This window comes from Trichechus manatus, unplaced genomic scaffold, assembly GCF_000243295.1.
Source record: "Trichechus manatus latirostris isolate Lorelei unplaced genomic scaffold, TriManLat1.0 scaffold00254, whole genome shotgun sequence".
NCBI classification, from domain to species: domain Eukaryota; kingdom Metazoa; phylum Chordata; class Mammalia; order Sirenia; family Trichechidae; genus Trichechus; species Trichechus manatus.
In genome coordinates, this window is record NW_004444190.1 from 97,617 (window position 1) to 113,130 (window position 15,514).

General features: G+C 39.5%; 1 protein-coding gene across 4 annotated transcripts in view; it reads left to right on the plus strand.

Moving 5' to 3' along the window:
* The first annotated feature begins 554 nt into the window (after positions 1-554).
* The window catches only part of CENPU (centromere protein U), a 62,622-nt gene continuing 47,662 nt past the window's right edge, over positions 555-15,514 (plus strand). For 3 of the 4 annotated variants that reach the window (XM_023724664.1, XM_023724666.1, XM_023724667.1), the window contains exons 1-4: positions 2,815-2,860; positions 4,099-4,188; positions 5,250-5,367; positions 12,874-12,979. In XM_023724664.1, the coding sequence (XP_023580432.1) occupies positions 2,852-2,860; positions 4,099-4,188; positions 5,250-5,367; positions 12,874-12,979 (323 nt within the window). In that variant the 5' untranslated portion in view covers positions 2,815-2,851. Of the gene's footprint in view, positions 1,263-2,811; positions 2,861-4,098; positions 4,189-5,249; positions 5,368-12,873; positions 12,980-15,514 lie in introns of those variants that run through there. The other variant, XM_012559496.2, reaches the window with a different exon arrangement.

Consider the following 15,514-nt stretch of genomic DNA (forward strand, 5'->3'; position numbering starts at 1 on the left):
AAAGAATGTTAGCAAGTGTTAGTATTATGTGTGACTGAGTGTAGTCTAAAGTTGTGAGTCTCAGAATAGTTTGAAACAAAATTTGTCAGAGCTTCCATTCTAGTGGAGTTTACACTCTGGCCATATTTACATTTTGGCAGTATTCCCGTTATCACTCTTCAGACCCCTGCTGTATTTTGTAATACAAACCAAGGAGAGTAAAGCTGTCTTGCTGTTCTTAAAGGGACAGTTTAGGGTGGCTCAGGCAACTTATTTTTTTATTAAAAAGGGCATGCGTTTAAAAACAGTTGAAAAACTGCGCTGTACAATGTTAGTCTTCGTGGATTAATTGGTTAATGTCATGAGCGTATCCAGGGCCCCATCTGGGCAGGGCATGAGGTGGGTGAGGGCGGGGGAGTTCCTCCTGGGGTGTGGGAACACTGCCTGGAGAAGGTGGCGTTTGTAATCACGGGGAGCGGGTGGAAGACGCGTCCAGCAGAGCGTGGGGGGAAGGCTGGATGGAGGAGGACAGAGCAGGAGGTGGGAAAACCGGGCACTACATCCTTGTGGTCAGTGGGGAAGAAGTGAGGGCTCCCTCAATGGAGAAAAAGGGCGGGAAAAGAATATAGGCGCCTTGGACGTCAGCTGAAACTAGTTAAACTTTATCTGCTAGATCAGTGGGTTTTGTTTTTGTTTGTTTGTTTAACATTTTTGCATTTGAGAGGCTTGAAATCTGTTCATCTCTCCCACCAAAATGCACTGGTGAAGATATACCCGCAGCTTTACATATGATTATCAGAGATGTTTCCATCTTTCCAAAGCCCTGCTTTGGACCCAGCCTAAGGCATAGTGGAACCTTGACCGTTTTTGAGCACAGACATGACAAGAGACAGTGGAAAGGACTTAGGTTAAGACATTCTGTAATCTGGTTTCTAGTCCTGTTTCTGTTACTTGGCAAAGAACTGTTTACTTGGCTGCTTAACTTCTCTGAACCCCAGGATCATAATCTATAAAATGCCTTAAAACAAATACCTTCCTTCTCTCATGGGTTTTGAAAATCAAATAAAGCCATGTTTCTCACAGTGGTCCCTGACCAGCCACATCAGCATCACCTGGAACTTGTTAGAAATGCAAAATCTCAGGCCTAACCCCCAGATTTAAGAGAAAGTCTTGGGATGGAGCTCAGCATCTGTGTTTTTACAAGTCTTCCGGGTGATTCTGATGCACACCAAAGTGAGCAGCGCTGCTCTAAAGAGTTTTCCAACTTTTTTGACTGATTCACAGTAATGATGTCTTATATACATCATAACTAGTATGTAAACATACACACCCCTAGCAGAAAACAGAAAGTTCATGAAACAATACTATGTGTAGTGCAGTCTTATATTTTATATTCTCTTGTATTTCCTTTTTTTAAAATACTGAGGAAGAAATGGACTTTATGGGGCAGTTGATGAAGTTTGAATATGATTATATAATCACATCAGCGTTAAATTTCTTGATTTTGGCAATTGTACTATTATACAAGATAATCATGCCTTCTTAGGAAAGACACATTGAAGTATTTAGGGGTAAAGATGCACAATGCCTACAATTTAATCCTCCCTTCCCCCCCCCCACAGAAAGCAAATGAGACAAAATGTAAACAATTGGTGAATCTGGCTAAAGCATATATACAGAAGTTTCTTGTACTTATTCTTTCAACTTTTCTGTAAGTTTCAACTGACATCAAATAAAAAATTACTAAAAAAAAAATTGGTTCAGACACACTAAACTGATTTTGCTGTCTACAAATAGGTATTTGAAAAACACTACTGTAATCTCTTAGTCTGTGTTGTCTCCGTGGTGCATTTTAAAGTCAGGTACCGTGTTTTGAAGTGCACCAGGACCCTTGTACAAGGCCTGGCGCACAGAGGATACTCAATACTTACTCTGACATTATTATTTCTTGCCACTGTTAAATCTAGTCTTTATTTTAGTCACTATTGTTACATCTTTTTACTTTGACCATGTTGAAGATAGGCAACTTTATCCTTTTACTTTAATGCTCAACCAAGTGAGCATGGAGAGGTGGAAAGAGGACAGACTCTGGATTTGAACTGATATGGATTTGAATGCAGGCTTTTCTCCATCCTAGCAGAGTGTTGCTTTGGGCAAATTTACATCTGAAGCATGGAATTTGTGCTCTACTACTAGCCTAAACGTTGGTGGTTCAAACCCACCTAGCAGTACTGCTAAAGGAAGGCTTGGTAGGTAATCTGCTTACATAAAGATTACAGCCAGGAAAACCCTATGAGCAGTTCTGCTCTGTAACACATGGGGTCGCCATTAATCAGAAGCAACTTGATGGCAGCAGGTTTAGTTTTTAGTTTTTATAGGACTGTTAAGAGTTAAATGAGAAAATGTATTTAAAAGAACCTGTCACAAGATGGAACAGTTGTCAGGTGCTTAGTAAATGGTAGCGTAACTTCCCTTTCCTGACTTCTTCAGAGACATTCTGTCATTTGCTGATTGATTAGGACTTCAGAGATAAGTATAACAGCAGGATTATGAGTTTTCCATGTTCCTGAGGGAGAGGGGTATATTATTTTGCACATTAGTGGTAGGATTTGGCCTATAAAAATATGATTATGTAAATTTGTAGAATATGGGTTCTGCTTCCTAAAAGGATTTTACTGTAACCTAAATTTCATCATTGGCACACTATTATTGCAACTAATGAACAATGTAATTTGAAAAGAAAATACTTTGAAAAGGTTGCAAGTTATGAGTTTTTTTCCTAATTATTTTAAATATTTCCTAACTCTCTTCTGTGTTTTTGCTGTTTAATAGTGCAAAATATTCAAAGAACACTTCAGGAAGAACACATGCCATGAAAGATGTAAGTTATCTTTTTATATTTTAATGTAATTTTCTCACAGTTGACACTATGATTACCATTTTGTGTGAGTTTCAAGAGTTTCATAGACTTCACTTGATAAGCTCAGTGTTTTATTGTAGTGAAAAATGTTTTCCGTTTCCTCCTTTTTCCATTATAATGGAGAAAATGATTGCTGTTAACATTTTGGAATCATATTTCTTTTTCTTTGAGCCTAGGTTGGTTTTATTTTGGTTTAGATAATTGCCATTGTGTAAAAAGTGTACAAACTTTTTGTATTTTGCTTTTTTCACTTACACTCTTTTCTCCATGTTAATCTTTTAAAACAATTGTTTATAATATTCCCCTTAGTCCACATTATAGTCTTACTTGACCGATTCCTCATAATTTAGGCTACTTCCAGTTTTTCACTGTTATAAACAAAACAAAATTTGTGTATAAAATAGTATCTGTATATAGAGACATTCCTTTAGTATAGAGCCTTAGAATAAAAATGGATGTTAAAGGCAGATACATTCATTTAACACTCTTGATAGTTAATTCTATTTTCTGATGGCTTGTCCACATTTGAATTGACATTAGCAGTGTATAAGAGTACTTTTTTCTAGGTAGCTGAAGTCTTCTCTTTGCTCTCCAGTCCTGCCCCTGGCTTTCTGTCTTGGGTGATCTCTTTCTTCTTTGCTGCGCTAACCCCAGCCTCCAAAGGGTGGCAGCTTTACTCTCTGGGAAGCCCTGGAATACCTTGGAGGGGTTTCTCTCAGCTCTCGGCTCCAACCCCAGCCTTTGCTTGTTCTTTGGATGAGTATTTCTCTGCTCTCATACCCTACTCCCTGCCTTTGGTAGCTGATGTCTAGTATGCCTTGGAGAAGTTTCTCTAAGTTTGTTAGTTGTATAGTGTTCCTTAGCTGGGAGTATCTGGGATGGATTTCTTCAGCTTTGGTGTCCTTGTTCCTTTGGAGAGTGTTGCCTGATTAGAGTCCGTGCCCTGGAGCAGTTGAGCCAATGAAATGTACTCCAAGTCAGAAAGAATGAGAAAGTTTTACTAAACACTAAAGAGATCTGGCGGGGGTGGGGGTGGGATCTGACAGCAACTCAGGCTGTCTCTATGGAATCCCAAAGGGCATGTTTACATTAGAGCTTATATGTGAATTTTACAAAGGGTAGAAGTGTAGTTATTCATTACAAAGTAATTACAAGAGACTATCATACTAAAAGATACATGCCAGACATCTCCTTATCAGGCTGAAAATATACATATCAAACATCTGGGCTCCAGTCTTTCTGTGGAGGGTCAGATGGCTGGACACAGCAAAACAAAGTCATTAACAAAGGTATGTGTAAAGGAGAAGGCAAAGAAAAAAGAAAAAAAAAAAACTTACAGGTTCATCATGGCGTTAGTTATGTCAAGCTCTCAGTTGCTCATTTTGAAAAGGGGAGTATTAGGGTCACAAGGGCAGCTACCTTACACTGGTGGAAGCCCCAGATCCCTCAGAGAGCATCTGTCATCTCTTCTTCTTTGGCATTCCCCTGCCCAAGTCCTTCATGAGTTATTCTGTCAGTAAGGGTTTATGAGCGATAAAGGTTTTTGTTTTGTTTGCCAATTTTATTGCATCTCCTTTATATCTTTTATATTTCATCTTATTTTCTTGTCTGTTAATAGTACCCTTCCACATTTTCCAGAGCTACTATGGTATTTTTCTCATTTTATATGTGCTTTGGTCTTTTTAGTAAGGTTTGTGATAGGAGGAAGGGAAACTTCATAGGCTTATGAATATATTGAACTGTAAACCTTGGTCTCTTTCAGTCAGGGGTTCTTACACCTGTATACACTCAAAACTGTTTATGAAATTTTGGGTATATGGGCATATTTCTGGCTAGAGGACCCTGGTTTTCCTTAGATCGTAGGTTGGTGAACTACTACCCTCAAGCCAAATTCAGCTCTCTTTTTTACTTTGGCTTGTTTTTGTACAGCTGTACAAACCAAGAATGCTTTTTAAATCTTTAAACAGTTGAAAGAAACAAAAAAAATCTCATGCCACATGAAAATTATATGAAATGCAAATTTTAGTGTCCATAAATAAAGTTTTATTGGAACACAGCCATAGTCATTCTTTTCTGCATTGTCACTGTCTGCTTTCATACTACAATGACTTGAGATGAGTAGTTGCATCAGAAACCCTATGGCCCACAAAGCCTAAAATATTTTCTCTCTGGCCCATTGTAGAAAATATATGCTGACCTCTGTCTTAGATTCTAAATTCCCCCAAAAGTGTTAAGGATCCCTCCTTTAAGCAGCAGTGATACCAGGTGTGTCCTTGAAAATAGATGCAGCTTTGTAATGTTCTTTGCTTGTTAGAGCCAGTTCAGTAACTTTACCTTTATTCACTTTTAGAAAGCTGACCAAAAGCACAAGCCTCCTGATGTGTTTGATTTTCCTGATGATTCTGCTATCTCAAGCATTGACAGGCTGGGTGAAAATGAGCAAGATGAAGAACCTTATGAGGCCTTTGGTTAGTATTTTAAATCTTTATCCTAAACAACATCACTTAGGCTCAATACTGATAATAGATACAACAACTAATAAAAATATAGAAATATCTTCAAATATAAAAATCAGTTATCTGCATATTAATATGTTCTGGGGAGTGCCTGATGATTTGAGTGAATTTGTCTCACTTCTGGATACATTGGAACTGTTGTTGTTATTCAGTTGCCATCAAGTTGATTCTGACCCATAAGGTTTTCTAGGCTGTGACCTTTCAGAAGAAGATTGCCAGGCCTGTCTTCCAAGGTGCCTCTGGGTGGGTTTGAACAGTCAGCCTGTCGGCTAGTAGTCAAGTGCAGAGCCATTTGCGACACTCAGGGAATCACATTGAAGCTAAGAACACTAAACAATATCAAAGTAGAACTCAGTCAGACCCACCTACTGTAGTACTAACGAGGAATATAAAATATATTTCTCACACCATACCACCAATAGAGCCATTCAGTAGGGTGTTTTAATTTAGGAAGAGAAGAGGGGTTATTTCCCCTTATCTTAAACCAACTGAGGCAGGGATCCTTCAGGAGATCCACTGCAGAGCTTCACCCCACTACCTTGGAGTGTGAGGGAAACAAAGTGGCCAGGAGTACCGTGAATTGTACAAAGGGGACTGCTCCTCTTTTGATGTGTCACTGATGGCTCCAGAGGCCAAGAATGATACAGAAAGTGCCATGTGCCCCACTTCTAGAAGAGCAGGGACTGAACATTTTTCCTGGGATATATTTTAAGAGAATTTTGAAAACTTATGTACCCTCCTATATACTTTTACTATGGTGTCTAAAAAACATTTTCTAATCTAATTTTTTTCTTAGTAACAGTAGAAATATTTTTAATGTTTTTCATTTTATAAGATGTAATAAGAAGTAATCATCACCAGAATATATCTTTTTTTATGATTTGATTTAAAAAAATTTAATTGCTTATTAAATAAATCACCTTGAATCAAAAAGAAATTACATTTTTAAAATTGAAATCTAATTCATACACCATAAATTAACCCTTTTTTTCTTTTTTTAATTGTACTTTAGATGAAGGTTTACAGAACAAACTAGCTTCTCATTAAACAGTTAGTACACATATTGTTTTATGACACTGGTTAACAACCCCAAGGCATGTCACCACTCTCCGTTCTCAACCTTGGGTTCCCTATTACCAGCTTTCCTGTCCCCTCCTGTCTTCTCGTCCTTGTCCCTGGGCTGGTGTGCCCCTTTAGTCTCGTTTTGTTTTATGGGCCTGTCTAATTTTTGGCTGAAGGCTGAACCTCGGGAGTGACTTCATTACTGAGCTAAAAGGGTGTCTGGAGGCCATACTTTCAGGGTTTCTCTAGTCTCTGTCAGGCCAGTAAGGCTGCGCTTTTTTTTTTTTTTTTTTTTTGTGAGTTAGAATTTTGTTCTGCATTTTTCTCCAGCTCTCTCTGGGACCCTCATTAGTGATCCCTGTCAAAGCAGTTAGTGGTGGTAGCTGGGTGCCATCTCGTTGTACTGGACTCAGTCTGGTAGATGCCATGGTAGTTGTGGCCCATTAGTCCTTTGGACTAATCTTTCCCTTGTATCTTGATAGTTTTTCTTCATTCTCCGTTGCTCCTAAAGGGGTGAGACCAGCAGAGTATCTTAGATGGCCGCTCAGAGGCTTTTAAGACCCCAGACGCTACACACCAAAGTAGAATGTAGAACATTTTCTTTATGAACTATGTTATGCCAATTGAGCTGGGTATTCCCGGAGACCATGGCCCCCACAGCCCTCAGGCCAGCAATTTGGTCTCTCAGGGAGTTTGGACGCATCTATTGAGCTTCCATGACCTTGCCTTGTACAAGTTGCGCTGGCTTCCCCAGAATTGTGCACTGTCTAACTTCACCAAGGTTAGCACTTATCTATTGTCTATTTAGTGTTTTCCCATCCCCACCCTTCCCCTCCCTTGTAACTGTCAAAGATTGTGTCTTTTTGTTTGTAAACATTTTCATGAGTTTTTACAGTAATGGTCTCATACAATGTTTGACCTTTTGTGATTGGCTTATTTCACTCAGCATAATGCCCTCCAGATTCATCCATGTTATGAGATGGCTTTGCAGATTCATCATTGTTCTTTATCATTACATAATACTCTATTGTTTGTATGTACCATAGTTTGTTTATCCATTCATCTGTTGATGGGCATCTAGATTGTTTCCATCTTTTTGCTATTGTGAACAATGCTGCAGTGAACATGGGTGTGCATATGTCTTTTCACGTGATGGATCTTATTTCTGTAGGATATATTCCTAGGAGTGGGGTTGCTGGATCATATGGTATTTCTATTTCTAGCTTTCTAAGGGAGCGCCATATCATTTTCCAAAATGGTTGTATCATTTTGCACTCCCACCAGCATTGCATAAGAGTTCCAGTCTCCCTGCAGCCTCTCCAACATTTGTTATTTTCTGTTTTTTTTGATTCGTGCCAGTAATGCTGGGTAAGATGGTATCTCATTGTGGTTTTGATTTGCATTTCTCTAATGGCTAGTGATCGCAAACATTGCCTCATGGTGTCTGTTAGCCGGTTTAATGTCTTCTTTGGTGAAGTGTTCATTTCCTTTGCCCAATTTTTAATTGGATTATTTGTCTTTTTGTTGTAGAGGTACTGGATTTTCCTGTAGATTTTAGAGATTAGACATTTATCTGATTTGTAATAGCCAAAATTTTTTTCCCAGTCTGTAGGTTCTCTTTACTCTTTTGGTGAAGTCCTTTGATGAACATAAGCATTTAATTTTTAGAAGATCCTAGCTATCTAGTTTATCTTCTGGAGTTTTTGTGTTGTTGGTTATGGTTTGTATCCTGTTAATGCCATGTATTAGGGTCTCTAGCGTTGATCCTTTTATTTTTTCTATGAACTTTATAGTTTTTGGCTTTATATTTAGATCTTTGATCCATTTTGAATTGTTTTTTGTGTATGATGTGAGGTATGGGTCCTGTTTCATTTTTTTTGCAGATGGACATCCAGTTTTGCCATCACCATTTGTTAAAAAGACTGTTCCCCATTTGATGGACTTTGGGCCCTTGTTGAAGATCAGGTGACCGTAGGTGGATGGATGTACATCTGGGTTCTCAAGTCTGTTCCATTGGTCAGTGTATCTGTTGTTGTACCAGTACCAGGCTATTCTGACTACCGTAGCTGTATGGTAGGTTCTGAGGTCAGGTAGTGCGAGTCTTCCTTCTTTTTTCTTCTTCAGTAGTGCTTTACTTATCCGGGGCCTCTTCCCTTTCCATATGAAGTTAATGGTTAGTTTTTCCATCTCTTTAAAGAATGGTGTTGGTATTTGGATCAGGATTGCATTGCATTTGTAAATTGCTTTGGGTAGAATTGTTGTTTTCACAATGTTGAGTCTACCTATCCATGAGTATGGTATGTGTTTCCATTTATGTAGATGTCTTTTGGTTTCTTACAGTAGTGTTTTGTAGTTTTATTTGTATAGTCTTTTACATCCCTGGTTAGAGTTATTCCTAAGTATTTTATTTTTTATGGACTATTATAAATGGCATTGTTTTCCTGATTTCCTTTTCATCGTTATCTGTATTGGTGTATAGGAATCTAACTGTAAATTCACATTTTTTTATATTTTATAATTGAGATATAATTTATATACCATAAAATTTATCCATTTAAAGTCTGCAATTCAGTGGCTTTTAGTATTTTCACAAAGTTTTGCAACTGTCACCACTACCTAATTCCAGAATGTTTTTATCATCCTCAAAACCCCATACCCTTTTCCTCCCAGCCACTGGCAACTGTTAATCTACTTTCTGTCTCTATGGATTTGCCTCTTCTGGACATTTCATATAATTAGAATCATACAATACTGTATTTTTATGCAAATAACATGTGCCTGCTAGATTTGTTTGCCAGCCATGCCCTCCCCCGTGAGGTATTTTCGTAAGTGCATTATATGAAAATATCTTGCAGGTGGATGGCACAGTTAGCAAACAAACGTAGAAGGGGTGTGGTATTTGCATAAAAATATTGTATTTGGCCTTTTGTGTTTGATTCTTTAAATTAACATGTTTTCAAGGTTCCTGCATATTGTAACATGTATCAGTACTTCAGTGTTTTATGGCTGAATAATATTCCATTGTTTGGCTGTACCAGATTTTGTTTATCCATTCAAGTTGATGGACATTTGGGTTGTTTTACTTTTTGGCTGTTGTGAATAATGCTGCTATGAACATTCTGTGCAAGTTTTTGTCTGGACATATGTTTTCAGTTCTCTTAAATGTGTATACCTAGGAGTGGAATTGTTGTATCGTATGATAACTCGATGTTTAACTTTTTTTTTTTTTTTTTTTTTTTTTTTTTTAATATTTTATTGTACTTCAGGTGAAGGCTTACAGAACAGATAGTTTCTCATGTAACAGTAACACACATGCTGTTTTATGACATTGGTTAGCAACCCCACAACATTTTAACCCTCTAAATACTCAACTTTTTTTTTTTTTTTTTTTTTGGTGAAAATACACATAGCCAAAGATACGCCATTTCAAAAATTTTTTTTACATACACATTTAAGTGACATTGACTACGCTCTTCTAATTATGCTGTTATTCTCACTTAAGATGAAGGCTTACAGGACAAAATAGTCTCCCATTTGACAGTTACTACAAATGTTGCCCTATGACAATGGTTAACAATCTCACAACACATCAACAATATCCTTACTCTATTCTGTGTTCCCTATCATCAGCTTCCTACTCCCCTTCTGCCTTCTGGGCCTTGTCACTGGACTCCTGTACCTCGTTACTCTCATGGTTTTACTGGGCTGTCCACTCGCAGGCTGATCAGTGCACATCGAAGGTAACTTTACCACTGAGCTAAAAGGGTGTCTGGGGGCCATACTCTCGGGGTTTCTCCAGTCTCATTTAGGCCAGTAAATCTGGTCTTTTTTTTTTTTTTTTTGTGAGTTAGAATTATGCTCTACATCCTTCTCCAGCTTCGATGTTTAACTTTTTGAGGAACTGCCACACTGTCTTCTAAAGCAATTGTACCATTTTACACTCCCACTAGTGATAAGAGCGTTCCAATTTTTCGATCTTCTTGCCAACACTTGTTATTTTTCATGTTTTTTTAATTCTAGGCATCCGAGTAGATGTAAAGTGGTGTCTCATTGTAGTTTTGATTTGCATTTCCCTAGCCTGGGTGGCACAGTGGTTAAGAGCTTGGGTGCTAACCAAAAGGTCAGCCATTTGAATCCACCAGCTACTCCTTGGAAACCCCATGGGGCAGTTCTACTCTGTCATATAAGATCACTATGAGTCGGAGTCGACTTGACAGCAACGGATTTGGTTTTTTGGTTTGGAATGACTAATGCTGTTGAGCATCTTTTTATGTGTTTGTTGTTCATTTGTATATCGTCTTTGTAGAAATGTCTGTTCAAATCCTTTGCCTATTTTTTAATTGGGTTATTTGTTTTATTGTTGAGTTATAAGAGTCTAGTTTGTGCGATTGGTTATTACATACGGAGGTTTGGGATTGGTCTATTTTTTTTCTTCTTGTTATTCACAGTAGTAAAGTAAATAAATTCCTTTGCCTAGTTGAGGGGGATAAAACATTGTGCAGTTGATATGGAAAAAAGTGCTGTTTAAATTTGCACTGTCATGCTAAAATTAGAGCACGAAGAAATGGTTGCTTAGTTCTTACCTCCTACAGCAATTCAACCCTACCACTGCTGGTACCTCCCCCTCATTCGCCCCCCCGCCCCCCACCCATAAGCCCAACCCAGTGTGCTTAAATCTCTCTTGTTGCTCCTCTTCCCTGAGCAGGTAAGGTCTCCTGTGTTACTACATCCTCCTCTTCTTTTGTTTCTGTGCCTTCCTGCCAAGCGCCACTTGATTTCCTTCTTCTCAGGTATAAGCCTTTTATCTCCTTTCTCATTCAAGATAACATTTTTATGCTAGCTAAAAGCCCTAAAGGAGCCCTGGTGGCACAGTGGTTAAGTGCTTAGCTACCAACTGAAAGGCTGGCGGTTAGAAGCCACCCAGCAGCTCCACAGGAGAGAAGGCCTGGCGATCTGCTCCCATAAAAGTAACAGCCCAGAAAACCGTATGGGGCAGTTCTGCTCTGTCATATGGAGTCATTATGAGTCAAAATTGACTGGGCTGCACACAACAGCAAAAGCCCTAGCAATCCAGAATAGAGAATGAGAAGTGTGGGAGGAATCCCTCCCCAAAGGGCCATTCATTCACAGTTACTGAGTGCCACTGTGTCCTAGGCACTTTGTGAGGTATTAGAGTCATAGGAATGGGCCAAGCAATTATAATTGATGTGGTGGTCTCTAAAGTAAAGTGTGTGGCAGTCCATAGGGGTGAGGAAATAAATTGTTAGAATTCCTATTTATATTTATTTTTTATCTAATTAATGTATAAGCCTAGTAATACATATTGTGGTGTGATGGATTGCTTTTATGAGGCGTTTCTTGCCGTGGTCTTGTAACTCCCACCCAAGTGATTGGGTAGGACTGTGCAGATAGGGTAATTGTGGCCCACCAAGGGGACTGGTCGGTTTTGCCATCCCGCCGGGCTTGAAATGAGCCATCCCAGAGGCGGGAAAGGGAGGATCCCACCACCACCAAGGAAGAACAGCCAGTGTGTCCTTTGGACCTGGGATCCCTGTGCTGAGAAGCTGCTGGAACCAGGAGACTGGCTGGGGGCGGAGAGAGAGAGAGGGAACAAGTGAGCTGTAACACTGAAGATGGCGAGAAGTGGTGGCAGAGAAATGGCGGCAGGAGAGACCAGCAAGAGACAGTGTGATGGGCTTCCCCGCCCATGGAGCAAGAGGCCTGAGTGCTTTTGGGCAGGAGGCATGCTGGTGGATTCAGGTGCCTCCAGGCACTTAGCAGAGCTGAAAGAGCTTTATAACACTTGCCTGAGCAGGACAGAGGCCAAGGGCCAAGGAGAGCCCTGCCTGTGAGCATGGCTAGGAAGAGGCTGTCCTGATGTAAGAGCTATATCCTGAGCATTCCTGAACCTAACTGTTACTTCCCTAATAAACCCCATAATCATGAGTATGGTCAGTGAGTTCCATGTGGTTGTTGCAGTGACTTATCGAACCCAAGAGAGAAGTAGAGAGCGCTGTGGGAAGGACTGTTGGTGTCAGAGTTGGTAAAGATGGCAGAGAGAGGAGGCATGTCTGACCTCCACCTCATAGGAATCAAACTTGGGCTGTTGATCTTGATTCTCCTTCCCCCTTATGAAGTTAGAAGAAGTCAGATGCCACCCCCATGCCATTTTTACATATGATTAAAATTTAGAAATAAATATACATATATTTACTGGTGATATAGTTTAAATTTTTTACTATTGAGATGTGAGATCAAAAACATTTGTAAAGTGGCCTGCATAATTAATCTTGTTTTGTGAGCTGTTTAAACAAAAGATTGTTTTGTACTCCATTGTAAGGGAATAAACTTAGATACTGCAAAACAGCCAGACTTAAAGTTGTACTTCTTTTGTAGCCCCTCCTTTACACAGCACTGCTATATATGCTGATGAAGAGGAATTCTCCAAACAATGTGGATCATCTATCCCTTCAACTCCTCAAGGAAAAGAAGCAAGAAGAAGGTAGTTATACTTCAAGCAATTATTTATGGTTAATGAGATTTCTCAGAAGCTCTTTAAATTAGAAGGTTATAAAACTAAAGCTTTTTAAAAGATTTTTTGAGCTGACTTGTGTTTTTTCCTTAAGAGAACAGGGAAGTAAAAACTTAATTTTTAAATAATTGACATTAATTATAGTAATTCATGTAAGTGACATCTGGTTGTCCCAGTAAACATGCCTGTGAAGTAGTTTAGCTATGAAGTAAAAAATAAAGAGGGGTTAAAAAGTTTTATGAACATAGAATTTTAGGTGGTTTTGAGAGGTCTCTTTAATTTACAAATTATCTAATTAATATAAAAGAGATGTTCTCTAGCACAGGGAAATGGGCTACAAGGGAGACAAAGGAAATACAAAGTCTGTTTCAGATGTGCTGTCTCTAGGAAGCATTGGTCTGAGCCCTACAATTTATATGAAAGCATAGGCTAGGTAAATCATGTAGAAACGATATAGGTAGTCCCCAACTTAAATGACGGGGTTCCGTTCTGACGACTACTCCATCGTAAGCCAGTTCTGATGTAAGTTGAACACCTTTTTTTTTAGTTTTCATTATTATTGCCTTTTATCATCAGTATCTTTATAAATACAATCTTTATTTTTCAGCAGGTGAACATCTGAGAATGATAGCATCAGCAAATTACATGCTGCAACATTGTATATAGTACATATTACTAATGATAAAATATACAAAAAAAAAAAAACCCAGATGGTCATAAGTGCAGTTGGTCATAACTTGAATTGTTGTAAGTCGGGGACTACCTGTATAGTGAAGAACTGCAGCACTAATTATAAATCAGCACTAATTATTAAACTGTCTGATTATAAATTATTAGCTTGAGCAGATCCTTGACTTCTATTAAGTAAGAGGCCAATTCTAGTTACTGAATGTATTTTGAAAGTAAGAAACCAGCATTAAAAAAATATGTCAGTTAGAAATCTGAATTAGGAAGTCTCTTTGAGGTTATCTACATTAGTGAAGTTTTATGGTACTTGGTTATCCCCAAGACTTCAGTTTTTTATGAGATGCTATTAAAAATTCTACTGGTGAATACACACTCAGCTTTAAATGGTGGTGAATGTAATTTTTAAAGTGTATTTTTTATGTAGATAACATTCTCATGGTTTTAAAAATATAAAAGGGTTTTTAATTAAAAAAAAAAAAAACAAAACTTTGTCTCATCTCTACCATCTACCCAGCTTCTAACACCCACTGCACCCTTTGCCCACTATCATTAGTTTCTGAGGTGTCTTTCTAGAATGTCTTTGTGCATGTGAAAGTAAGAAAGAATACAGGTTATTTTAAATCTTTTTTTATATGCAAAAAGTAGCATATAAACACTGTTCTATATACTTTGTCTTTTTTTTTTACATATCAATACACAGGGAGCTTTCTCATTCTCCTTTTTATAGTAGCGGGTATTCTATTATGTGGATAATCCATAATTTATTTGTTGCTGTTGGTTGCCGTCGAGTTGATTCCAACCCATGGTGACCCCACGTGTGCAGAGTAGAACTGCTTCATAGGGTTTTCAAGGCTGTGACCTTTTGGAAGCAGATCACCGGGTCTGTCTTCTGAGGCACCTCTGGGTGGGTTTGAACTGCCAACTTTTTGGTTAAATCGTTTGTGCCACGTAGCGACTCCTTATAATTTATTTACCTAGTCCCACATTAGTGGCAGTTGGATTGTTCTTGTCTTCTGCTGTCACCAGCAGTGCTACATTCAGTAACCTTGTACATAGGTCATTTGATACATGTGCCCATATGTCTATAAAGGTGAAATCCTGGCTCAAATGAAATGTGTATTAGTACACCCTCTCTTCCCTTATCGACATGGTTAGCTTCCAAAGACCAGGTTGTTATGCACAAGTCATCGTTATGTAAGAGTTGGGGCCATGACCCCTCTTTGGTGCCCATATCCCACCCAGTTGCTCACTGCCTATCAGGTGCCCCTGGTGTGTCTCGGCATACGTGTGGTGGGCCTCCCTTCCCTACCGTGCCTTTCTTACCACTGTGGAGCCCTTGGGAGTTGGGGGTGGTGGTTGCCCCCCACCTCCAAAATGGCAGGGGCCCACTGTCACCTGGCTGCGCCCCCAGCCTCCACATGGACCTCCGTGCCTCCACCTTCCCACTTCGCCGGCCCCATAGATGGACCTTGGTGGTGGGCAGCTCCTGGGCCTGAGGCCAGGTGAGGCCTGGCCACCTCGGTCTGGTGGAGGTTGTGGAGGTGGCAAAGAGGTCTCTTTGGAAGAAGAGACTTCTGAGCCACCCACCCAAATTCTGCGGCCCCGGCTTCTGCCACCTGCTTGTGGCCCAGCCTCCCCCACCTCCTATGCACCACCTGCCCGCCTCGCGCTCGCCAGGGGCTGGTCCAGCTCCTCAGCCTAACCCAGGTAAGAAACTGCCGAAGGCTTGTGTGGCCTCGCTTCCTCTCACAAACCTCGCACTCCTCCTCTTCCTCCCCACCCTCACCTGGGCTCCTCAGTAACACACAAAATAGTCAG